Source organism: Suricata suricatta, chromosome 3 (genome assembly GCF_006229205.1).
Source record: "Suricata suricatta isolate VVHF042 chromosome 3, meerkat_22Aug2017_6uvM2_HiC, whole genome shotgun sequence".
NCBI classification, from domain to species: Eukaryota; Metazoa; Chordata; class Mammalia; order Carnivora; family Herpestidae; genus Suricata; species Suricata suricatta.
In genome coordinates this window covers 6,797,204-6,822,276 of record NC_043702.1, presented here as the reverse complement: position 1 = coordinate 6,822,276, position 25,073 = coordinate 6,797,204, and the positions used below count along the sequence as shown (strand labels likewise).

Sequence of the window (25,073 nt, the reverse complement as noted above, 5' to 3'; positions counted from 1 at the left end):
TTACGGCGCTAATTAGGGCGCTTTGATCATCTTTAGAAATGGCTACATCGGGGAGAGACGCTGCCAAGCAATTAGGGGCACAGGGGCTGGCAGCTCGGGCACCTCCTCAGGGGGTGGGGCTCCCCAGGACCCTCACACACCCCCTGCCCTCCTCCCTCCAGGAGCGTCTGCCCCCAGCACAGGCCTAAACTCCTCAGGGAATAGAAGCAGATGGGAATCCCCCCCCCAACCGGAGCCTCAGAGAGAGACAGGGCCAGCCCCTGCCCACCAGCCCCCCTCTGCCTGGCCCCCAGCCCAACCGTCAGCTCTTCTGGCCTGTCCAGGCCCCTTTGATGGAGCCGCAGAGACAAGGGCTCCTTTGACAGAAGGGGGGCCTCGAGCTGGGACCATGGGACTTCAAAGGTGAGGGTCGAGCCCCCTACCCCGATCCCTCCCCCAACCCTGGCCCCCCTCCCTAGTACCCCCCCAGTCTGTCCTCTATATAGCCCCCCAAGCCCCAGTCCCCTGTGGACTCCCGGGAGTTAAGGGCCAGGTGAGGGACCTACCGGGGGAAGCCAGTGATTTTGATGCCTGAGGACAGAGTCAGATGATTTGAGGGACAGGAATTCAGCACCCAGGGGCAGAGGGGCAGGAGGAGGCAGACGCCCAAGGATAAGCACCTAGAGGGCGGACCCTGAGGGGGAGAGAACCCGGTCGTGCGCCCCGGCTCTTGGCCACCATGCTGCCGCCTGTGCTGCTGCTGCTGCTGCCCTTCCCAGCCCCACCGTCTGTCGATGGGCACCCACTGTACCTGCACCTGCCCCCCAGCACCCTGCAAGGTGAGCCTGCGCTGCTCCGAGGGGGCGGCAGAGGGGGGAGGGGCACAGAGGAAGTGGGTCAGGGACATGACCTTGCCACCCCCCACTCACTGAGACCTTTGGCTCCTTCTGCCAGCCCTGCTGGGAGAGGGGGACAGAAACGGAGGCACAGGTGGGAGAGGGAGGGGGAAGGGGAGGGGGCCAAGGGAAGGAGGCCTGGCGAGCACTGCCAAGTGGTGTGCTTTGGCGACAGTTCGGGGTTTAGCAGGAGGAAGGGGTCCAGGCTGGCATCTCTTCATTCTGGGCCCAAAGGTGGGCAACTTAACAACAGTTATTTTGTCAAGAAGCCTGAGTTTTGTGATGTCTGTATCTTTGGGATGCTGTTTCTCCTTCAAGGCTTTTAAGGAAAGTCCCTCTTCGAAGATTCCAGCTCCAGCTCAGTTCAAGTGGGGTGAGAACCTGGGGCCACCTGCTCCGGGTGCTTGGCCCTCAGTCCCCTGGGGGTCTCTCATCCCCATACTGCCCTGGTTGCTCCTGGAGCCTGACCTGTGCCCCCCTGACTCCCAAGGCAGGCTCAGGGAGGTCTTTCCCCAGCCCCGCACGACTGTTCCCTCTGTCCCAGCAGCCCTGTCAGCCCAAGGGACAAAAGCGCTGCAGGCTGCCCAGAGGAGCGCCCAGTGGGCAGTAAATCGAGTGGCAATGGAGATCCAGCACAGACTCCACGAGTGCAGAGGCTGCGCGAACCACACGGCCCCGTGCCCCGGTGAGCTCGCACTGACTACCGGCGCCCCGCTGTCCTGCCCACCCCACCCCTCCCCTCCAGACCGGACTCCCTCTCGGGGACAGAAACTAGGTGGGACTGCAACAGCGACAGTGCTTGAGAAGGTCTGTCCAAGCGGCAAGGGCACGCCAGGCATGGGGCACGGGGCGAGTGAGGCAGGGCAGGGACGTCTGGGCTCATTTGGTGACAATGAGAAGTTGAAGGCTGCTGAAATGGACCCTGCCGGCTGCGGGGGGGGGGGGGGGGGGGGGGGCGGTGCAGTAACAGAACGGGAGCGGCAGGGCAGAGAGGGAGGGCCCGGGCTCTGCCTGGGCTGCAGGCAGGTGGGAGGGTAGCAGGGAGACTCAGAGGTCTGTGTCTCCCCAGGACCTGCGCGTCCTAGACCACAACCTCAGCAACCAGCTGCGCCAGGTAAGGCTGAAAGGGCTTGAGGGGGTTTGGGCTGGGGGCAGGGTGAACGCTGGAAGGGCCTCGAGGGTGAGGGCGGCAAGGACTTGTCCCTTGTGACGCCGATGCCACCTTTCTAGGGCCGTGTGGCGAGAGGCGCCCGAGCCCGGTCAACGTGACGCGAGCCCACGGCCGCATCGTCGGGGGTAGCGCTGCACCGCCCGGGGCCTGGCCCTGGCTGGTGAGGCTGCAACTCGGGGGACAGCCTCTGTGCGGTGGCGTCCTGGTGGCGGCGTCCTGGGTACTCACCGCGGCGCACTGCTTCGCGGGGTACGTTCGGCCCCAGGCGCCTGACCAGCCCAGATCCCCAACGCTCGGTCCCGCGCTTCCAGGGTCTGCGGGCGGGCGACACGTGCGAGGGCCGGTCTCTGCTGCCCCCTGGCGGCCACCACCTCCCTGCCCGCTCCGGGCCTCAAGGCGCCCACGCCGCCCAGCCTGGGAGCGGGTATCAGGGGACCACCCTCCCGCTGGGAGTGGGGGGGCTCCTGGGGACCACCCACCGCCGCGCCCTAGCCCACCCTCCCTGCCCCGCAAGAAATAGCGGAGAAGGAGCCCGGCGTGCGGGCTTGCTGGGTGGTGCCTGTGGGCGAAGGGCGGGGTCTCCAAGGGACCCGCTGCACCCTTGTCCTGCGTATCACCCGCCGTTCGCCCTGCAGCGCCCAGAACGAGCTTCTGTGGACGGTGACGCTGGCCGAGGAGCCCCGAGGGGAGCAAGCGGAGGAGGTGCCGGTGAACCGCATCTTGCCCCACCCCAAGGTGAGAGGACAGTCCCCAGGCTCTCCGAGTTGAGAACAGCACCCCGACCCCACGCCTCATTGACATTGCGACGCCACCCCCTCCGCAGTTTGACCCGCGGACCTTCCACAACGACCTGGCCCTGGTGCAGCTGTGGACGCCGGTGAGCTGGGCAGGGGCGGTGCGCCCTGTGTGCCTGCCCCAGGGGCCCCGGGAGCCACCCGCCGGCACAGCTTGCGCCATCGCGGGCTGGGGGGCCCTTTTCGAAGGTATGGGACAGTCCCGGGCGAGACCCGAGTGTGAGTGAGAAGAATGGGGTGCTAGGGTGATGGGGTTTTGGAAGGCCGGGGCGTAAGGAATCTGACTTCCTTCCTTTGCAAAATGCTGCCTAGTCTTGCAAAGGGGGAGGAATCAAGGAGGGCGGGGGCCTCTGGAAGACCCTGGAAGCGAGGCTCCTGCCCTGCAGGCCTGAGCCCTCCACCACTTCCCTCCAGACGGGCCGGAGGCTGAGGCGGTCAGGGAGGCCCGAGTGCCCCTGCTCAGTGCTGACACCTGCAGACGGGCCTTGGGGTCCGAGCTGCACCCCAGCAGCATGCTCTGTGCGGGCTACCTGGCCGGGGGCATCGATTCCTGCCAGGTATGAGCCCTGACTGATTGGAGGGTGGTGGGTGGACTGTTTCCCAGGGAGATGGCAGCCTCTTTCCTTCCACAGTCAGGCTGTCATTCAGCCTTCTGAGCTTCTATGTCCTCATGGCTAAAATGGGTACAAGAGTGGTAACCCCCTCCCCCCCCCAACTCACAGCTGCCTCACCCTGCCAAGTGTAAAGCCGGCATATGAGGGGCAGGTCAATGTAGCACCCTCTCTTTTGACTCGGGTCCCGCAGGGTGACTCTGGAGGCCCCCTGACCTGTTCTGAGCCTGGCCCCCGCCCCAGGGAGGTGCTGTACGGGGTCACCTCCTGGGGGGACGGATGCGGAGAGCCAGGGAAGCCCGGAGTCTACACTCGCGTGGCCGTGTTCAAGGACTGGCTCCAGGAGCAGATGAGCGGTGAGCGCCCCGTTCCTAGTCCCCTGTCCCGGAAGTGTGCCGCTAACAGCCCGGGAGCAGCCGGTCTTCGGCCCGCCCTCCCCTAGCCCCTTAGGGCGTCAAGAAAGCCTGTCTCCCTTCAGGGGAGGGCTGCGGGGACTCGGGCCCAAAGCCGGGGCTGAGATGGTCCCGTCGACCCCTGCAGCAACGCCCTCCGGCCGGGAACCCAGCTGCAGGGAGCTTCTGGCCTGGGACCCGCCCGGGGAGCCGCAGGCAGACTCCGCCCCGCCCTGCGCCTTCTACTCCCGCGTGTGCCCGGGGCCCGCGGTCGCCTGTGCGCGCCTGGCGCACCAGCAGTGCCTGCAGCGCCGGAGGCGATGCGGTCAGTCCCGTTCCCAGGGCAGGGCCGTGGGGGTCAGGGGACCTGGTCCCCCAACTGACCTCCGTCCGGACCCTTGTCCTGCCCGCAGAGCTGCGCTCGCTGGCGCACACCCTCCTGGGCCTGCTGCGGGGCGCTCAGGACCTGCTCGGCCCGAGCCCAGGGATGCGGCGCCTGGCCCCGGGCCTGGCTCGCCCCGCTCTGTCGCTCCTAGAGCCTCCCAGGCACCCCGCCCGCGAGCAGCGGCTGCACCCAGGTACCCCGCGCCTTCGCATTCCGGCCCCCGCACCCCCACTCCGCGCGGCGGAGGCGATCCCCTGACCCTGCGTCTCCCCAGGATCGCGGGCTGCAGGAGCGAGGTTCCCGAAGCGGACACCGGAGCCGCGAGAGGAAGCGAGCGGTAAGGACGCCCCCTGCCGGTCTTTTCCGGGAAAGGCGCGGGCCAAGGGGCCACCCTGCGGGGATTCTCCCGAGGTCTGCGCTGGGAAGCGGTTACCCACCCCAGGGGCCAACCGGCAGACTAACTCTCCTCACCCGACCCCCACCACCCCGCAGTAGGGAGGATGACTCTTTGGGAAGACTTCTGGCTTTGGGGTCCCCTCAGTGTCAGCAGAGACCTTTTGCTGAACCTCAGTTTCCCCATGTCTAGCATGAGAAGAAATGTGCCCACAGGGAAGCCATCGTGAGGTCCTGGTGGGAATCCCACTCCCAGCTCCTTGCTGGTGTCAGTTTTCTGTGATTCCCAGGACCTCTCCCCTTCCTGCAGGCTGCCCTGGGCTGGAGACGCTGCAACAGAAGTTGGCCACCCTTCAAGGCGCCCATGCCTGGATCCTGCAGGTCCCATCAGAGCACTTGGCCATGGACTTTCATGAGGTAGGTCCTCAGGCTTCCCACGTTCACTCACAGTGGCCTCAGAAAGCTGATCTGGGTCCACCTTAGTAGGTTGGGGGGGGGGGACAGAAGGGCATCTCCCCACCGAGAGGGAGGAACTGCCCCCCAGTAGCTTGGGGTGGAAGTAGGGGTGTTGTGGGAGAAAGGAGTGGGGAGGGCAGCTGTGTGTAAGCTGGGGTGCTGGGTGGGGTGGAGGTGAAGGTGTGGTGGAGAGGTGAGTGAAAGGGTATGTGGGGGTGTCCAAGTGAGCCGGAAGTGTGCGGGATTGGGAGCTGGGGAGGGGAGCGGGTCTGGGTGAGAGTTTCTGGGGGCCAGAAGGAGGGAGCCCACGCGTGGGACTGTGGGCCCCAATTCTCCCTCTGCAGGTCCTGGCAGATCTGGGCTCCAAGACCCTGAGCGGCCTCTTCCGAGCCTGGGTGCGGGCGGGCTTGGGGGACCGGCACGTGGTCTTCGGCGGCCTGGTGGGCCTGGAGCCAGCCACGATGGCCCGCAGCCTCCCCCGTCTGCTGGTGCAGGCCCTGCATGCCTTCCGCTCGGCTGCCCTGGCAGAGGCAGCGGGACCCCAGATGGGTGCAAGGCAGAGTGGGGGGCCGGAGCGGAAGGGGCATCACCCACTGAGCCCTCAGATTCCTTCAGCCAGGGGGCCATGAATTACATCTGGACCCCTAGCCCCTGGGCAGGACCTCCTGCTCCCAGGGGCTCCTCTGATCACAGTGTCACAGCCACAGTCAGCCGGGTGTGGGGGGCGGGGGGGCCTGGGTCCGTGTGTCTTCCCAGATGTACCATCAGAAAATCACAGCTGATTCAATAAACATTATTTATGATCTATGGCAATGACTCTGGAGCTTTCTTGGGATAAGAACTGAATGGGGGACAGTAGACAGGGCCAGACAGGGCCCAGCCCCCAGAAGCAGTTGGCGGAGGTCACGGAGACGCTGGAGAGATGCTGCTAAGCCCCCATCTCAGCATGCTTGTCTGCTCCCCACTGCAAGAAACAGTGACAGCTGACCTGTCACCAGTCCCCTATGCATGCTGGCCAGCACTGCCCCCAGGGTCCAGTGCCTCTACCCACCCCCCCCCCAGCCCTACTGCTAATGGCATAAAATCCCAGCCTGGGATCTTTGTCCCATGTCCTTGGGCTCTGGCCCAGCAGCCAGTCCTTGTCCCCACCCCCGTGTCACCTGCTTGGGTTTTCTACCCAGCAGCCATGCCCAGGGGTGTCAGATTGCGTTTCCGGCTGCCTCTTCCCTTTGCACTCCCCTTCCCCCACCCCCACCCCTGCACCTGTCCCCTCTTCTACCCACCCACATTCCCCAGCCCTGTGGACCGGAGGGGCAGCCACAAGACCCGGTCAAAGGGACAGGATGGAGGGGCCGCTGTTGATGCTGGGGCTGCTGGCTGCCCTGGCCGTGTGTGGTAAGAGTGGGCATGACCCTGCCCCGAAGGGTCCCTCAGGACTTGCACCCAGGGTCTCTACTGCATGGTCCCCTCCTACTCCTCCTGCCTGGTGCCCCCCAGGCCCAGCTCCCACCCCCACTGCCATTTCTCCCTGGAGGGGCTGACCACCAGGACCCCTTCCTGGGGAGTGGTTGGATCTCCCCCCGCTCAGCTCAGCACCGTGACCTAGCAGGATTTCACGGCAGCCCTCTTCCCGGTCCGCCGCCCCCCAGTGCCCCCTCCCTGTTCCTCTCCCTCCCCAGGCAGCTGGGGCCTGAACCAGGAGGAGCGGCTGATTCGGCACCTGTTTGAAGAGAAAGGCTACAACAAGGAGCTCCGGCCGGTGGCTCACAAGGATGAGAGTGTGCAGGTCTCCCTCGCCCTCACGCTCTCCAACCTCATCTCCCTGGTGAGGGGCCCGTCTGTGGCTGCGCTAGGGACCTGAGGGCAGGGACAGCTTCCTGGAGGCCCGGCTGTCTCCTGGACTGGGATGGCCACGGAGGAAGTTCAAGGTCCCAGGCTGGCCTGTGGTAGCCCCTCTCCCGGGGAAACATGCTCCAGCGTTCTCCAAGTTCAGTGCCGCCCGTAGGCCTTGAGCTGATGCCCCTTCCCCTCCGGCTGCAGCTCTGGGGTGGGCCCCATGTCAGACCCACGACACACTTCAGAGGGTACGTGCCCCCCTGCCCCTTGGTCTGCCCAGCCCGTCCTGACAGTGAGTGCCGGGGCCAGGAGTCTGGTCAGTCCAATCGCCGTGCCCCCCTGGGTGGCTGCCTGGTGAGTGTGTGCAGGTGAAAGAGCGACGCGGGCCTGGGGGACAGTCCTCTCATGTGATTACAGAAAGAAGTTGAGGAGACCCTCACCACCAACGTGTGGATTGAGCACGTAAGGAGCGTGGTGGGGTGGGGGGGCAGCATCCGTGCTCCGCTGTGCTCCCTTCCACGTAGGGATCTCCAGGAGGGGAGCCCCCTGGCCTCCAGGAGGAGCTGACTCCCACCCACAGGTCCAGCGGCCTGGACAGCCACAAGCTCAGATAGAGACTTCAGGTGGATTGGGATTCTTTATCCAGGCAAAATTGTCACAGTGTTCTGATTTTATTAGAAAACACTCTTCTGCCATCCATCAGAAGTTCCTAATATAGACAGAAATCTTCTACGTCCACAGTGAAAAGCACTCCCTTTGTTGTGCAGTGTACATTCTATACAGCTGTACATGACAGACCTGAGTCCTAACTCTGTACCCACCTCCCCCAAACCTCTTCTGTCATAGTTCCCAGACCCTGTCCAGTCTTCCCCCAGGGAAGTGAGGAGAGCCTGGACAGCAGCAGAGCCTACTGCTGACATAGCTTTCGGGTTTCCAGGGCTGGACAGACCCCAGGCTGCGGTGGAACGCTGAAGAATTTGGAAATATCCATGTCTTGCGCCTGCCCTCTGACTTGCTGTGGCTCCCAGATATAGTGCTGGAGAACAAGTTGAGCCACAACCCTGCCTGGCATGCCCTCTTCCCTCTGCCTCCCCCAACTCTGCCAGCTCCAAGCTGGCTGGCATTCATGGTGGCCCTTGTCCTTGTCCCTCAGCAATGACGGCTCCTTCCAGATCTCCTACGCCTGCAATGTGCTCGTCAACCCCACGGGCTATGTGTACTGGCTGCCGCCCGCCATCTTCCGCTCCTCCTGCCCCATCTCCGTCACCTACTTCCCCTTCGACTGGCAGAACTGCTCCCTCAAGTTCAGGTGCACCCACTCTCCCCAGGGCAGCCACCCCTGTCCCCAGGGCATGCTGCCTGGGGCTGGGAGAAGTGCATGCAGCATCCTCGGTCCTGATGAGCGCCCCCCCCATACCCACTCCAATGCCTCTGACCAGCCTCCTGTCCTAGCCTTTCTGCCATCAGTGGCCACAGCCAGCGGCTGAGGACCACCCTCTCTACCCACTGCCTTCCCCAGTTCACTCAAGTACACGGCCAAGGAGGTCACCCTGAGTCTGAAGCAAGAGGAAAAAGAGGGCCGCGTCTACCCTGTGGAGTGGATTGAAATCGACCCTGCGGGCTTCACAGGTGCTGAGAGTAGCCGCTGGTGGGTGGGCGGGCCCCTCATGAGGACACACACCTGTGGATACACCCCCCCCCCCCCCGCCACACACACAAACACACTGGGACACACATGCCCCTGCCAGAGAGGCACGTGTGTGCACACACACCTGGAACGTGGACATACAGGCACACGGATGAACACATACCGTCACACAGAGAAACACAGGAGACATACTTACCGACACAAATCTAGCACATTGAAAGGAAAGAAAGTCCAACCGGAGGGGATTGTGTCCCAAAGGCAGAGACAAACAGGGGGCCAGTGCCCCAACCCTTCTTCTGCCCAGACCAGAAGACGCTCCTGGGTCCGGACAGAGTCCCCAGGGATGGATGTAGCTGACAAATGAGGGGAGTAGTTAGTCTCCTGTACCGAGTAAGCCCAGAGGTGTGGTCGGGGCTTTGGCGATCCATCGTCCATATGTGTATGTCGCCCCCTACCGACGCCCCCCCACTGCTATCTAGGACCAGACTCAGATCTTCTGTGGGACACCCCCTCCCCCCACCCCCTGCGCACACCCCTGTTCAGCAGAGAGAAGACCTACAGCACACTGGTCCCAAGGCAGCTACACCACCGGGCTTGGGAGCGTGGCATTGGTCTTCCTCTCACTGCATCATTGTCTCTAAGACTCCTTATTTGAACTATATACAGCCTCAGCTTCTGTATTTTCAAAAAAAAAAAAAAGAGCAATGGCAACAATTAAAAAAAAAAAACCCCACTCCCAGAGGAGAACTTCCCCCTTTCAGATTGAAGCCTCCTTCCCAACCCCCAGGGAAAGACGCCCACCAACAGAACCTAACCCCTCCTCTCACGTGCCCTCGGGCTGGCTCGCTCCGCCCAGCCCCCCCCCCCCAGACTGACCTTCCCCACCGCCACCCTGGCCCGCTTGCCTGGCCTGACACCAAGGTGTCCTCCTGCCCTCCTCAGAGAATGGGGAGTGGGAGATAGTGCACAGGCCAGCCAAGATCAACGTGGACCCCAGTGTCCCGCTGGACAGTCCCGGCCACCAGTCTGTCACCTTCTACCTCATCATCCGCCGCAAGCCCCTCTTCTATGTCGTCAACATCCTGGTGCCCTGCGTCCTCATCTCCTTCATGATCAACCTGGTCTTCTACCTGCCGGCTGACAGTGAGCCTGAACCTGGCCCAGCTCCCGGGCCGCGTGGGGCAGCCTCCCCCTCTCCCTCTCCCTGAGGGCATCTGCGCAGGGGCCCCCCCAGCCCTCCCCTCCCCTCCTCCGGGAGCCACAGCGGGGTCACCACTCCGGAGGCTCCCTGCCCAGGGTCCAGGCACGGGGGGGGGGGGCAGCCAAGGGGAGGGTTTTGTGACCCCGTCCAATACCCCCAAATGGACAGTCCCTCTTGGACCCTGCTTCTGCTTCTCACAGCAGCCTTCCCAAGGACCCCATGGAGAACCTCTAGACAGTCTCCCTGTCAGAGCAGAACAGGTCTGTCCTGGTCACCACATGTGACCATGGGCCTGGGAAACGTGGTGACCATGGGCCTGACACACAGAAGACCATCCACCAGTGAGGGGATAACAGGATTTCCAGGGGTCTCTGGGTAGAGGCCTAGGAGCTGGGGTATGATTTGGTGCTGTGAGGATGTCCTGAAGCTTTCTGGACAGGGTGGGACACACGGATCTGTGATGGGGGAGGTGGCAGGGACACCTGACAGTGATGGCCATGGCCAGTGTTCACTGAGCACTTGCCCAGTGCCTGGCAGAGTGATGAGCGTTTAACACTCTCTCACTGTGTCCTCACACTATTTGGCAGCTGAGAAAACTGAGGCACAGAGAGGTTAGGCTCTTTGCCCAAGGTCACCCAGCCAGTAAGTGGCAGAGCTGGGATTCGAACCCTGCCCCTCTAGCTCCACGGCCCACGATGTGAATCAAGGTACCATGGCATTGTGAAGAGTGGTCAAGGGGCCACCGGGGGGCCTGCTGGGGTCAAGACCAGAGGTAGCGGCTAAGCACGGGCTCTCCCAGGTGGCGAGAAGACATCAATGGCCATCTCAGTGCTCCTGGCCCAGTCCGTCTTCCTGCTGCTCATCTCCAAGCGGCTGCCCGCCACGTCCATGGCCATCCCCCTCATCGGCAAGTGAGTGATGGCTAGCTTCACCTGCCACGCCCCTCTTCACCCTGCCCTGCCCTAATACCCGCAGGGCGGCTCGCCAGGCCACGCCCTGCCCCACGGGCTCCAGGCTGAGCATGTGCCCACAGGTTCCTGCTCTTCGGCATGGTGCTGGTGGCCTTGGTGGTCGTGATCTGTGTCATCGTGCTCAACATCCACTTTCGCACACCCAGCACCCACGTGCTGTCTGACAGGGTCAAGAAGGTGAGGGCTGTAGGCCAAAAGCTGGAGTGGTCCAGCTGTCCCTCTGCAGGGGAGTGTGCTCACGCAGGGGAGTGCCACAGGCTGCCACGGGCGTGGGCGGCTCTCCTAGCACGCGGGGACTTGAAAGGAGCCAGACGCTAAAGAGCACAGGCTGCACACTTTTCTCCCTCTGAAGTTCAAGGTCAGGCAGCACCAGCCTTCAGTGGTAGAAATCAGGATGGGGATTGCCCCTGGGGTGGTAGGAAGTGCCGGGAGGAGCCTCGAGGGAGCCCTGGGGGCGGGGTTCGGTGGCTCTCGCACCTGGGTGGCATTTACGCAGTTGAGTGCGTCTGTAACACTCCATCTGGCTCTACACTTAAGATTTGCTCCGTCTACTGGATGCGTGTTACACTCCCATTAGGAAGAAGGCAAGGAATGTGGGGACAGCGTCCCCAGGAGGTGGCCGTCCTTGCCTCTTGGCCCCTGTGGGCTGGGAGCTATTCTGGGATGGCTGAGGTGCCTTAGTGACCTGTTTGGTCGTTCGAATTTGAAGACGAGAGCTCCGCATTCGGGGCATTTTTCCTACTTTTTTGTGTTTCACACATAATTCATTCTCAACAAATGCGCTGTGCTTTGTGCTGAGTAATGAGGGACCTAAGTGTCTATCCGTGGGGGAAGGGAGGGGAGGGGGGATGGATGACAGCGTCAGACCCGGGACCACTTTGTGGCAGCCAGGGACGGAGTCATGGATGCTTGGGTGTGTGAAGGTGGCCCGTGTCCGTAAAATAGCCTTCCTGTGCCCCCCTCCCCCCACCTGCTGCAGCTCTTCCTGGAGACCCTGCCCGAACTCCTGCACATGTCGCGCCCCGCAGAGGCCGGGCCGGGCCCGGGGGCTCTCATCCGGAGGAGCAGCTCCCTGGGCTACATCTCCAAGGCCGAGGAGTATTTCTTGCTCAAGTCCCGCAGTGACCTCATGTTCGAGAAGCAGTCAGAGCGGCACGGGCTGGTCCGGCGCCTCACCACCGCACGTGGGTCCCCTGTGGCTTGGGAGCTGGATCCTCTGTGGGAGGCGGGCTGGGGCCGGGCCTCACGCCCCCCTCTGGCCTGGACCCCACAGGCCGGCCGCCAGCAGGCTCTGAGCAAGCGCAGCAGGAGCTCTTCAGTGAGCTGAGGCCTGCTGTGGACGGAGCCAACTTCATCGTCAGCCACCTGAGGGACCAGAACAACTACAATGAGGTGAGGAGCCGCGGGACTGCCACACGTGGGGGGTCTCGCGTCTCACAGGGGCTCGGCCCCCGCCGAGACACACACCGACTTAGATGGAGTCCACGGTGGGTGCAGACTCCCGGCGCCCCGGGAGGGAGAGCCCCTACCTGGGCCTCAGAGCAGCGCACTGGGCCAGGCACACAGCTCCCTTAGGGCCCCTTCTTTGTCCCAGCTGCCATCCATTTTCTGTCCTGCTCAACTCCAAGTCCGATACGGCAAAAGGACTCAGACATTTCAGAGGCAGCCTTAGCGGGTTGTTCAAGATCACGTGACTTTTAAAACTTTGCTCTTGAGAAAGGGGCACCATTTTCCAGTTCGTGTATGGGCTAACTGGGAGGGGCAAAGAGAGAGGAGAGGGGATGATTTACGGTCGTTAGCCCCCTGAGAGGGGCTCCAGGCACCCCCAGCTCGTCTGCAGCCCCTGGAGCCCTCCAGTGGGGTGAGAAGGGACAGGCAGAGACCTTGGCTTTCAGGGGGGCCTGGGCCCTGCTGGGGACCCACGAGCCCATCCCATCCACAGAAGGCCATGCCGGCAGATACACCCAGGCCATGCCTGTCACCGGCCCCATCTCGGGGTGTGGCGCTGTGGTTTGAGGCCCTTCCCCACCCCCAGTGTCTCTGTCCCCTGCCCCCAGGAGAAGGACTGCTGGAACCGAGTGGCCCGCACAGTGGACCGACTCTGCCTGTTTGTGGTGACACCCATCATGGTGGTGGGCACGGCCTGGATCTTCCTGCAGGGCGCCTACAACCAGCCTCCGCCTCAGCCCTTCCCCGGGGACCCCTTCTCCTACCACGAGGACGATAAGCGCTTCATCTAGGGTAGGCCTGCCCTGCCCTGCTGGCCCAAGTCCCAGGCAGCCTCCGGGTCAGGCCGGGGGGGGGGGGGCGCGGGGGGCGGTCATGAGGCCAGGGATGTCTGAGAGAAGACAAGCTCTTCCTGGGAAGGCCAACTTCTGGCCCTGCGGCTCGGGTCCAGCGGGTCCTGCAGGGCTGGGCAGGACGAGCTGGGCCTTCCTGAGAGTGAGGAAGGAAGGGAGAAGCCTCCCCAACCACGGTCCTCCGCAACTAGAGACAGGAGCCGCCGAGGGGGTCTGAGAGTGGACACCGGCTGGCGGTCAGAGCAGGACAATTTGAGGAGGGGGGAAGGGGCTGGCTCAGGGGCCAGGGAGGATGCCACTCAGGCTGGCCTTTTAGGACTCTTCTGTGAGGAGTCAGAAAGGCAGAGGCCACTTCTTGCCTCCCTGTGCCCGGGTGAGGAGAGAGCAGGTGGGACCCTGTGCCTTCACTTCCCTGCTCGCTCACCACCGTCCTCTCAACAATCCCTCAGCCTTCAGCTTCTGAGGCCCCACCTGGAGCCGAGGGGGGCACCTCCCTCTCCTTAGGAAGGAGGCTTTCTGCAGGGGTGGGGGCACCGGGGCTGCAGAATGGCCTCCCCTGGCCCTTTCTGCCTTGGTGACGCTGTCTGGGTCCCTCAGGGAAGCCGAGGACCAGGGTCAGGCTCAGCACCCACAGCGGCCAGAGGCCACCTTATCAACTTGGGGTCCTACGCTCAATCCTAGAGCCCCAGAACTCAGCCCTCCCCCAAGGAGTGTCCCCTGTTGACACCTATTCTCCTCTCCAAAGTGGGGCTTCCATACAATATTTGGGACATACTTTTACCAAAAAATTATTCATTGTGTATCTGAAATTCAAACTTAACTGGGCATCCTGTATTTTTATTTGCCAGATTTGACAACTCTACCCCCAAAAGAAGCCCCCCAACAATCCTGTCCCAAGGGCAAAAGGCTGAGGCTGCAGATGCCTGGGAGCCTACCTCCTAGATAACCCCAGTGATCCCCATCTCCTGGAATCCACACCGCGCGGAGCCTCCTCCCACACCGTACCAGACTTGGTCTGTGGGACCAACAGAATGAGGAGGAATGATGGGGTGCAGCTCCAAGATTAGGCTCTAAAGGACACTGCAGCACCTGCTCTGCTCCTGCTCCATCACTCTTGCTTCTAGTTGGACCTGTCGCCCTGGGGAAGCAGCTGGCATGGAGAGCAGCCCTGTGCAGAGGCCCACACAGCAAGGGACCAAAGCTCTCTGCCCGCAGCCACACGTGTGACCTTGGGAAGTGGACCCTCCAGCCCCAGCGGGGCCTTCAGATGAGATCACAGCCCTGGTGACCATCTTGGGCACAGCCCCTCAGGTCTTGAGCCAGAGCCACCCAGCTGAACTCTCCTGGATTCCTGGATGCCTCAGAATCTGTGTGGGCTAGCAAATGTTTGCTGTTTTAAGAGACAGAGTTTTGGGGTGCTTTGTGACACCAGCGGGGTGATCTTGGGTGAGCCACCCTCATCTGTTAGCTGTTTTCCCATCAACAAAATGTGTGTGTATAATAAGTCCCATCTGTGAGGGGTTGTGAAAATAGAATTTGCTAGTAGGCCTAAAGGTACTTACACGTGTCTACAAATTTAAGGGGTGGTTATTTAACTCATTCCTCAGATGTGGGCCTGAGTCACAGGGTATGGGCCTGTGGTCTCCCATGTCCAAGGCTGGCGGGGGTGCCTGTGGGCAGATTGGAGTCCAATTATTCACCTCCTGCTTGATCATACTGAAGGTCTTCACAGATCCACCCCTCTCCCTCAGAGGGAGTTGGTGACCTCATTGGCCCAGGTTAACATGAGGTGAGATTTTTAGTCTTTCAGTGGAAATGACCAAAAGACAAACCACTTGACAGCAAAACTGACCCTGGTTACTTCTGGCTTCCGATAGGAACCATGCACAGATTCAAGGTACAAATCTTTAATTTTGTCCCTCTGGAGAGAGAGAGTGGCTTGGACTCACCCCTTCGGATGAGCAGGAAGTCTGAGACTTCCCTGGAATTGTCCGCTGGGGGAGGGTCCCCATCCAAGCACCAAGAGGAGAGGCCCTGAATCAGAGCCCTCAGCCACTCTCCTTGCTTCTCTCTGCCACACAATGGCACTGTTGACAACTGCCAGGTGAATCCTCTGGGTCAGGCCCTGCTCAGGTGGCAGTGAACCTTCCAGAGAAGACCACCCAAAATGCCACACCCGACCAAGGGTGCCCCTTGCACAGTGTCCCAGGGTTACAGAGAGACCCCCAACAGCACCCATTCCTCCAGCACTGCAGCCTCAGAGTGCTGTCAGCTCTGGTCCCCTCTGTAGGGGTTCACAGCTTCCCATGAAACCAAAGGGTGTCCCTACACACTCTCCCCAGGCCCACAGGGCTACGCACCCTCCTGCAAACAGCAATGAATCTGTTACGGATGCACTGGGCTGCAAGGAACAGAAACCCAAAGGACTGCAGTTCAAACAAATAAGGCTTCCTCTTTGCTGTGTAATAAGATCCCAAGGCGGTGGTTGCCACATTGCTCGGCTGTCCCACAAAGCTCCCAGGGACCCAGGCTCTGCTCTCCACCCAGCCCTCCCTCCTTAGCATGTTGGCTTCACCCTCACGCTTGCTGCCCAGGTTGCAAGCTCACTGCCAGAGATCTGCACTTCGCATCTGTGTTCAAGCCAGGAAAGGGCCCGGCCATTTCTGACCCCTTTGATCAGGAAGCGAAAGCTCTCTCCTGAAGCCCCTTAGCCAACTTCTACAGACATCCCACAGGTCAGGATGTTATCACGTGGCCACCCCTGTCCAAAAGGGAGCTTGGGAGTTGAGCATTCCACTTTTCCAGCCTCCAGAATAGAAGGTGACAAAGGGGGAGTAGTTACTAAACACAAATAATGTCTGCAGAAGATTTTCTCTTAATGGTTCCACACACCCCCCAACCCCTTCAAGACAAACCCCCAACTCTGCAGCTGACCCGCCCTCCTGGGAACTCCAGGGAGAGCTTGGGTCTCTCCTGCCCCTCCTGCAGCAGAGAGAAGGCAAAAAAAAACAGGAGTTGAAATGTCTTCATACGTAGGGACAGGGCGTAATTCATACCAGAGGAGAGTCACGCTCCATCATCGTCCTTTTCCCTCCCCAACACTTGTAGGGAAGGGGAAAGGCAGAATCAGAAATGTTAGAGCCAACAGCCGGACCACCGCTGCCTGGGGAGGAGGGGTCGGAGGACGTGAATAGGTGGTCCAGAGCCATTAATGGTCTTGCCAAAGTGTGGTCTTGGGGACAGGGGAGAGGTTCTGCTCTGCAAAACGGGTGAGGGAACTGAGTCTGGGGAGGACCAACGGGCAGACTAGGGAGAAGGGGCGCCTGGCTTTGTAACCTCAGGGAAAGGGGGCCTCACACCTAGATGTGCGGTGAGAGCAATGCTTAGGGGTGGGACTCAGAGCAGGACTGAACACAAGGATACAAGTAGATGACCAGGGAAGGCAGGTGCCACCACCACTGTCCCCCTGATCCCAGAGTTCTGGTGAGGACAGACGGGAGGGATTTGTGGCTATGGAGGCTGGGGTCTGAGCCAACCTCACATACGGATCTCCAAGGATAGAGAGTAGAAGGCTGATTTCCAGTTTACTGACACATGGTGAAATGCTGGAGCCCTCATTTGTTTGTAGGGGAGGAGGCAGGGGCGTTTTTCCTCCAGCCCTCAGAGGCCTCCACCTCCCTGTCCCCCAGGATGTTCAAGGGTGGGTGGCACTTACGCGAAGCTGCATTCATCTTGCAAATTTACTGGGACATCCTGACCTGTCTGCTTGGAATAGATGGTCAAAAGACAGGTGGCCGGAGCCCACGGTCATGGTCACAGCAGGCAGGCGTCATCAGGGCCCTTGGCTCCTAGACCAGCCTCAGCCCCACCCTTTCCCTGACCTCAAACTACAAAGCAGATGGAATGTGTTTTCTGGCCCTTCCGGGTCCCCCCATCTGACTCCCTGGGAACCACAACCTTGATCTTGTCTGCCTGCCTTACTGAATGAACTCTGAGTTCCTGTGAGCCCTCAGGCTTATCTCTGTCTCCCTCGCAGCCCCCTGCTGCATGCCTAGCCCTGTGCCTGCCACGTGCTGGGGACTCCCTTAGTCGGTGGATAATTTAAGAGATACTGAGGCCACACTCAGGAGCCCCTATTCAGGGCCTGTTCTGTTCCCAAGAGCCCCAAGCCCCAGATCCTCCTCAGCCCTCCCTCCTCTGAAGTTCACCAGGCCCATGTCCCATGCCTCAGAGCCCGGGAGGACCCTGAACTACCTGAAGTTCAGGTACCGGAAGGACCCTGAAGACTACCCTAATTTGCATTAAGGTATCAGCGCCCCCCCCCGCCCCATGGACATAGGGCATCTCCCTCTCAGGCTCACCCCCAGTGTCTGGGCTTGTGGAGGAACCCATGAAACTGCTAGGTTGATGGGACAGGTTTGTGGTCCCCAACCATGTCACGAGAAGCATGGGTACAGAACACCCCTCTAAACCTCCCCAAATCCTGGCCCACTGGAGGGAGCAGAAGGAGGGAGCCCAATTCAGGGCGCTTCCTCACACTCTGCCTCCCTCCCACACCTGTCTGTCCCTGGCTGTGTCTCCCACCACCCCCCACCCCTCCCGCCACGGGCTGGGCCGGCAGAGTCAGAGAGTGGGAACGGGGGCTGAGCTATCTCTGTTGGGGCAGATGGGGCCCCTCTGTCCTCTCCCCAGCCCAGGTAACCCGAGCTTGGCATTTTGTCCATCTTGGAACAGCTGACAGCGTTGTGGTCAGACAGCTGGTGGGGCCTGGCTGGCCTGGCCGGGCCTGCTGGGGTGGGAGCATGGGCTGTTACATGAGACCCGGAGTCTACATCTCTACCCTGCGCAGCTCTCCCAACGTCAACGCAGAGCTGCAGCACCATGCGCCGGGGCCGGGGGCCGCTGCTCCTCCTGCCGCTGCTGGCTGTCTGCCTGGGTGCGGGCCGGACGGGGGGTCAGGAGCCTGGGAAGGCCTGGAGCAGAGATCCAAGGCCTCAGGGGCTGGAGGGTCGGGAGGACTATTGGAGCCTGCCCTGCACCTCTAGTTCCCTACCTCTCCACATCGCACCCTCCTGTGACCCCTCCCTCTTCCTGCCCCAAAGCCCCCACTCCCAGGCTCACTGCTGTCCGTTGCAGGAGCCCAAGGCCGGAACCAGGAGGAGCGTCTGCTTGCGGACCTGATGCGCGGCTACAACCCCCACCTGAGGCCCGCAGAACGAGACTCGGATGTGGTCAACGTCAGCCTGAAGCTCACGCTCACCAACCTCATCTCCCTGGTGAGACGCAGCCTTGTAGGACAGTGAGGGAGGCGGAGACCCAGTGCCCCCGGCCCCCGGGACCTGCTGGGGAGAGGAAGGGAATGGCTCTAGCAGCCAGGAGGGGCAACAACTCCATAGGGGAGACGCTGGGGAGCTGGAAAATCCCCATGAAGGATGCCCAAGAGGCTGGGGTCCCATAGTGCCCAGTGGGGGTCTGTAGGGACTAACAACCAGAGACGGCAAGCGATGGGGTCTCAAGCCTCTGTTCTGAACCCCCAGAATGAGCGAGAGGAGGCCCTCACCACCAACGTCTGGATAGAGATGGTAAGAGGCCACCGGGAAGTCCTTTACCCTGGATCAGGCTCCCCCCAGCCTGGAGTCCCAAGGCCCTTGGAGCTGCCTGCCTCCCCCCCCCCGCCCCTCCCTGCCTCTGCTGGGGAGGGGTGACTCCGCGGAGAGCAGGGGCCTGGCAACCCCGCTCACCCTGCAGCAGTGGTGTGACTATCGCCTGCGCTGGGACCCCCAAGACTATGAAGGCCTGTGGGTGCTGAGGGTGCCGTCCACCATGGTGTGGCGGCCGGATGTCGTGCTGGAGAACAAGTGAGGAGGAGTGCGGGCAGGGGCGGGGGTACAAAATGACCCGAGGACAGGGCCCAGTAGGACAAGGGGGTTACTGGGGAAATGGGGAGAGTCCAGGCCCCCTTTTGGGGGGCAGGGAAATACAGGACGAAGCAGGTGCTGCTGAGGGTAGGGCCTGGCCTGCAGACCTGCTTCTTGACCCGGTTCCGTCTCCTCTGAGCTCCGTCGTCAGCTGGGCTGCGACCCTCTCTCTGATGGGGGTGAGGACAGCTTCTATAGAAGGTGACCAGGAGGTAGACAAGGAGGCCTGGGCTGGGAGCAGCGGGGAGACTGCTGGCGGGGAGGTAGTGGACCCTGTGTGGCCAGGAAGGGCTGGTGTCCCCAGGCCCCAACCACGCAGGACACGGGCAGGCCTGTGGTGCGGGACCCGGCCAAGCCGGGGCTGCGGGGACGTGAGCCCCCAGCCTTGAGGCCTGGCCTGTGTACAGCGTGGACGGCGTGTTCGAGGTGGCCCTCTACTGCAACGTGCTGGTGTCCCCTGACGGATGCGTCTACTGGCTGCCGCCCGCCATCTTCCGCTCCTCCTGCCCCGTCTCGGTCACCTACTTCCCCTTCGACTGGCAGAACTGCTCCCTTGTCTTCCAGTGAGGCCATTAACAGGGGGTGCGGGTGCAGATCTGCCCCACAAGGGGCTGGGCTCGGTGGGGGACTCAAGGCTTCTCGCCAGGGGCACGGCTCCAGCTGGGGGTGGGGCGGCCAGACAGCTGATGCCCGCGTCCCTCCCGGCTAAGCTGCAGTCCCCTCGCTCATCCCCCTTCGCTGCCTCAGTTTCCCTGCCTATGCCCCAAGGGAGGAATCGATGGCTGGGGCTGGTGGGCAGGAAGGCATTCACATGCCACGAGGTGCCCGCGTGCACACACGAGTGCTACCCACACACAAGACGCCACACTCCACACCCGCGGAGAGGTGGAGGCCGAGATCTCCTCACCCAGAAATGGGGGAAAGGAGGTCTGTGTGAGGGGATTCCGTACTTTAGAAGCCCTCCTGAACAGAGTTGAGCCGCACAGACTGTGTTCTCTCTAATCATTGGCCCCTCCTGCCCTGGAGGCAGTGGAAGGGAGGAACGGAGTGGCCTTGGGCCCTTAACATCAGTGACATGCACTGAGCTGCAGCCTGTTGGCCCTGGAAAACGACCTCCCTGACCTCCAGGGAGCCCAGGTCCCCTTCCAGGCCCCCATCTCATGGCCAGGGTTCTGTGGAGAACTCAGGAATTCCCAGCTGGACTTTTTGAGGCAATACAGCCCACAGTTGCCCTAGGATGACTGTCTACGTGACCTTGAAGGTGGATCTACACACCCTCAAGTGTATCCCCCACCCCCATCTCCCAGGTCCCAGACCTACAGCACCAATGAGATCAATCTGCAGCTTAGCCAGGAAGACGGGCAGACCATAGAGTGGATTTTCATCGACCCTGAGGCCTTCACGGGTAACCTCCCAGGACCCCTGTTGGGCCTGGCCTCCAGGGCAGGGCCAGATTCGGTTCAGACCCCCCTCCCGTGTAACCCAAGAAGAAAGCTGGGATTTTTTTTTAAAGACCCAGCAAAGTTCTGCTTTCCCCGTGATAATGTCTCGGATTTTGGAGGGAGGAGGGTCAGATATCCAGTGTCCCCTGCTACTTCCCTCCCTCGGCGGCACCGCTTTGGGGCCACGCTGGCCGCCTCGCTGTCAGGCCACAGCCCGCGCTCCCAGCGCTCACCCTGGCCTGCTGCCCGCAGAAAACGGGGAGTGGGCCATCCGGCACCGGCCGGCCAAGATGCTGCTGGACGCGGCAGCCCCCGCCGAGGAGGCGGGCCACCAGAAGGTGGTCTTCTACCTGCTCATCCAGCGCAAGCCCCTCTTCTACGCCATCAACATCATCGCGCCCTGCGTGCTCATCTCCTCGGTCGCCATTCTCATCTACTTCCTTCCCGCCAAGGGTACCTGGAGCCCGTGGGAGGGAGCTCTGGCCCCGGCCAGCAGCCCAGGGACTAGCCGGGAGGGCGCAGAGCGACACCACCCACAAGACCACCTGTCCCGGGGACCAGGAGTGGGGTGGGAACTTGAGATCTGCTCTGAGGGTCTCTTGGTTATGGGCAGCGGGGGGCCAGAAGTGTACGGTCGCCATCAACGTGCTCCTGGCCCAGACCGTCTTCCTCTTCCTTGTGGCCAAGAAGGTGCCCGAGACCTCACAGGCAGTGCCACTGATCAGCAAGTAAGGCTGACCCTCACGCCCACCACCCACCTCCCCTCCCTGCAACTCGGGGTCCTACTCTTCTGCCACTCCCACCCCCCTGTCCTCAATGCCAACCCCTCACCCTAAGGGATCTGGGGGAATCAGCTGCTAAGGGTGGGGGTGCATCTGCAAGTGGAGTGCCAGTGGGCCGGCCCCACCTCCCACCTCCCTGACCCTGGCAGGTACCTGACCTTCCTCCTGGTGGTGACCATCCTCATTGTTGTGAATGCCGTGGTCGTGCTCAACGTGTCTTTGCGGTCCCCGCATACACACTCCATGGCCCGTGGGGTCCGAAAGGCAAGGCCCCTCTCTGCCCACTCCAGCATCCTCCTGTCCAGTGCACTCATATGTGTCTTCCTCTCCGTCCCCTTCCCCCTCCCTGTTCACCTGTCACACTGAGCAGCAAACCTGCCCTGCGTGTATCTTGAAGCATGTGCCCGGATGGATTAATGATAATACCGAGTGCTTGCTGGTAGCTGGTGTATTATGCACATTAACTCATTTGATCTCCATAAAACCCCGACGAGGTGGGTAGGTGCACCTCTGTTCTGCAGATGTGGAAACTGAGGCACAGAGAGGTTAATTAGCTCACCAGAGGTTGCATGGCTAGGAGAAGGTGTGTGTCTACCCAGGCCGCCTGTCTTGAGCCTGTGTGCTCTGAAGCCCACCCGCAGCAGTCAGCTGGGACCCTTGCTGCAAATGCAGGTTCTCAGGCCCACCTCAGGTGGCCTGGGCTGGAACAGCAGGGGCGGGACTCGGGAAACCTGCGCAGCAAGTACCCTGGTCATTCCAATGTACCCACAAGTTTGGGGACCTAGGCTCAGTGCCTGGCACAGAAGAGCCAAGCCAGTGTCAGGCCACCGTCCCTAAGGTGCTGCCTCTGGGCCGCTGGTAGCTCGAGCTCTCTGTGCCAACCTCCAGTCCTTGCTCTGAAGCCCAACCTGGCTGCCCACACGTCCAGGTCTGCTGGCTACGCAGCTGAGCCCCCCAGAACATCCTCTCTCCAGGTGTTCCTGCGGCTCCTGCCCCAGCTGTTGCGGATGCACGTCCGCCCACTGGTCCCAGTGACTCTCCAAGACCCGGGGCGCCGGCTACAGAATGGCTCCTCCCCAGGATGGCCAATCCTGACTGGGGAAGAGGTTGCTCTCTGCCTGCCTCGCAGTGAACTTCTCTTCCAGCAGCGGCAGCGCAATGGGCTGGTGAGGGCGGTGCTGGAGAAGCTAGGTGAGGCAGGAGGTGTGACACTGGGGTTACTCCTCCCCAGGGACCCCAGATGGGGAGAGCTATCTATCGGCCACAGCGCCAGGCCCAACAGATAAGTGTTGGTAAATGTCCAGGCCGGGGAGAGAGACCCTAGGGTCACTCAGGAGAGGCGACCTTCTCAGACTATTTCTTTTCCACTCTACCCCCAAACCTTACCCTCTCTCAACAGAGAAAGGCCCGGAGCCAGGGCACAGCCAAGAGTTGGGGGGCAGCCTGAAGCAGGCCGCCCCGGCCATCCAGGCCTGTGTGGAAGCCTGCAACCTCATTGCCCTTGCCCAGCACCAGCAAAGCCACTTTGACAGTGTAAGGGGGACTGAGTACCCAGTGAGGGACTTGGACTTGAAACAGGGGCAAGAAAAGTGGTGGGGCCATGGTAGGGCAGTGGGATGGAAAAAGCGGAATGGGGCCATCAGGGCGGGGGGACTACAGCAGAAGCCAGGTTCTGGCCTGGCAGTAGGTGAGGACCCAAAGAAATGAAGAATAAGAGGCCTGCTGGATGGCCAGGGCTGGCACCACGATCCGGGGCAGGCTTGCTGTTACTGCTGGTCATCTCACACCCTGCCTCCCACCCTCAGGGGAGCGAAGAGTGGTTCTTGGTGGGCCGTGTGCTGGACCGTGTCTGCTTCTTGGCCATGCTCTCCCTTTTTGTGTGTGGCACTGCTGGCATCTTCCTCATGGCCCACTACAACCAGGTGCCCCCTCTTCCATTCCCCGGAGACCCCCGCTCCTACCTGCCCTCACCAGACTGAGCGACCCTGCTGCCGGAAGCCCTGTGAGGTCTGATTGGCCGCATTCTTCAATGGCCAATCATGAGCGTTCTCTTTGGGAAGTGCCCCCTCAGAGCCCTGTGAGCCAACTGGCCCTGAGAAAAGCATGGGAAATAAAGAGACGGAGCTGGAGTCCTGGAGTGGTTGAGAACGGATGGGGGCAGGGTGTGCTGTTGGCATCAGCATCTGCGTGGCACTGGCTACCTAGTCCTGGCAATCTCAGCAAAAAGCATTAGCAACTCCCATCATTTCCGAAGCCCCCAAGGACTCTGTTTTATACGATGTCCCCAGCTAGGCAAAGTCCCATCCCTCTAGGCCTGGGCCTTCTTTCCTTTTTATGAGTTCCCCACAGGTTCCTAAAGGAAGTCAAGAGAGATGTGAAGAGTAGCAGGCAACAGTCTCTTGAAAGAATGGCAGTAGCCCATTCCTGCCGGGATCTCCCTCCCCTGTCTTCTGGGTGCTATGGGTACCCAATACTCACCCGCACCTGGGACCTTTCCACGCATATGCATTTTTTATTACTGATCACAAAGGATCTTAAGAGTTAAGAGCTCTTCACGTCCTCATGCAAGAGTCGCTATTCCCCCATGTTTCAGATGAGCAAATTGGGGCCCAGAGCAAGAGAATCTTCTCAGAACACTGGAGGCTAAATAAAGTTTGGAGTTCAGAGTTCCCAACCTAGTTCTAGACATTCCAAGAAAGATTCATTCCATGTCCTGGAAAACAGACCCCTCTTCCTTCTCTCCTCAAAGACCAGGACATTTGCACTGGTGCCAAAGGTTGGTCAAGACAAGGAAGAGCTAGGCAGAGAGGCTGGCAGGGAACAGGGAACTACTGGGCTTTGCCTTCTGGAAGGAGACCCTGACCAGCTTTGCTCAGCCCCACTTAGGAGACAAGATGGCCAGCGGAGGTCTTCCTGGGAGAGAGGCAAGGCCCTGCTCTGAGAGCACAGCTCCCGCCAGAGTTCTGATTATGACGAGACCATTTTATCTGTACATATGGGTACAGATTTCGGTTCCTAGCTACCTTTACCAGAGGATCAAAGGTGCAGATCAAAGTGATTAAAAAACGTGAAAGTGCCACGTGAAGACCTAACGATGGGACATCTTTGGGGGAGGGGAGAGAACCCCCAGAAATAACCCCCCCTCTCCCAAGTATAGGGTTGCTGGCTTTGGTGCTCAATCACCAGCAGGTTCATTCCATTAACTCCAGGGTACCTGCATGCTGCCCCTGTGCATTCGGGGCAGAGACTTAGACCCGGGAAGCAATCTGATGATGGGGGGCCCATCTGTGGATCTCTTTAGCTCCTCGCCCAAGTAAGCAAAAACTAACACTACTACTTATTGAGGGCTGCTGTGTCTAGCGGCTGACACTGATCATCCCGTCAGACCCACACGGCAACACAAAGAGGCAGGTACTGTAATACAGCATGGTCAGAACAGAAGAGGAAACGGCCTCCGGGAAGTTAAAAGGAGAGTCCGGGCTGGTGCAGCCCGCACTGGTCGTGAGTCGGGATCCGTACGAAGCAGGCAGTCCGGAGCCCGCACCGTCGGCGACGCGGCTCTGCCTCTTCCTCCCAGCCGCCGCGGGAGGGGGGTCGGGACGCTGCCTCGGACGGAAACTGTTTCCCTGGAGTCGCCAGGAGGGCGGGCAGGCGGGCGACAGGAAACCACGTAGCCCCAAGGCCCGCAACCCGCAGCGGCCGCGGAGCCCCAGCCTCCGCGCAGCCGCCCAGGGCGGGCGCCCGGGATCTTCGCCCCACACGGGCCCAGCGCGCAGACGTTCCGCTGCGCCGGGCGCAGGCGGAAGTGACCGGGCGCTAAGCGGGAGGGGACCCGGCGGAGCGGAAGTCATTCCGTGAGGCAGTGGCGACGGCGGCGGTGAGAGGATGAACAACAAGT

General features: G+C 61.3%; 3 protein-coding genes across 5 annotated transcripts; all 3 read left to right on the top strand.

Annotated features, from left to right (window-relative positions):
* The first annotated feature begins 676 nt into the window (after positions 1–676).
* On the top strand, positions 677–5,884 carry PRSS56 (serine protease 56). Of its 3 annotated transcripts, XM_029932895.1 has the most exons (13): positions 677–818; positions 1,423–1,560; positions 1,945–1,989; positions 2,106–2,295; positions 2,682–2,781; positions 2,870–3,029; positions 3,255–3,397; positions 3,645–3,807; positions 3,992–4,168; positions 4,257–4,421; positions 4,503–4,565; positions 4,932–5,038; positions 5,422–5,884. In XM_029932895.1, the coding sequence occupies exons 1-13, from the start codon at positions 719–721 to the stop codon at positions 5,704–5,706; spliced, it is 1,836 nt and encodes a 611-aa protein (XP_029788755.1). In that variant the 5' UTR covers positions 677–718; the 3' UTR covers positions 5,707–5,884. The 3 variants fall into 3 exon arrangements, with proteins under 3 accessions (XP_029788755.1, XP_029788757.1, XP_029788756.1); XM_029932896.1 differs by lacking the exon at positions 3,992–4,168 and having other exon boundaries at positions 679–818; XM_029932897.1 differs by lacking the exons at positions 3,992–4,168; positions 4,257–4,421 and having other exon boundaries at positions 678–818.
* Positions 5,885–6,420: 536 nt separating this feature from the next.
* Positions 6,421–14,006, top strand: CHRND (cholinergic receptor nicotinic delta subunit). Its single transcript, XM_029932894.1, has 13 exons — positions 6,421–6,472; positions 6,757–6,902; positions 7,331–7,375; positions 7,851–7,960; positions 8,067–8,222; positions 8,433–8,542; positions 9,504–9,704; positions 10,562–10,673; positions 10,796–10,910; positions 11,713–11,917; positions 12,007–12,125; positions 12,791–12,974; positions 13,882–14,006. The coding sequence occupies exons 1-12, from the start codon at positions 6,421–6,423 to the stop codon at positions 12,971–12,973; spliced, it is 1,554 nt and encodes a 517-aa protein (XP_029788754.1). The 3' UTR covers position 12,974; positions 13,882–14,006.
* A 3,908-nt stretch (positions 14,007–17,914) lies between these two features.
* On the top strand, positions 17,915–23,203 carry CHRNG (cholinergic receptor nicotinic gamma subunit). The gene is made up of 12 exons (XM_029932892.1): positions 17,915–17,969; positions 18,170–18,309; positions 18,571–18,615; positions 18,782–18,891; positions 19,359–19,514; positions 20,259–20,356; positions 20,646–20,846; positions 21,007–21,121; positions 21,325–21,439; positions 22,150–22,366; positions 22,575–22,708; positions 22,981–23,203. The coding sequence occupies exons 1-12, from the start codon at positions 17,915–17,917 to the stop codon at positions 23,152–23,154; spliced, it is 1,560 nt and encodes a 519-aa protein (XP_029788752.1). The 3' UTR covers positions 23,155–23,203.
* Positions 23,204–25,073: the final 1,870 nt, after the last annotated feature.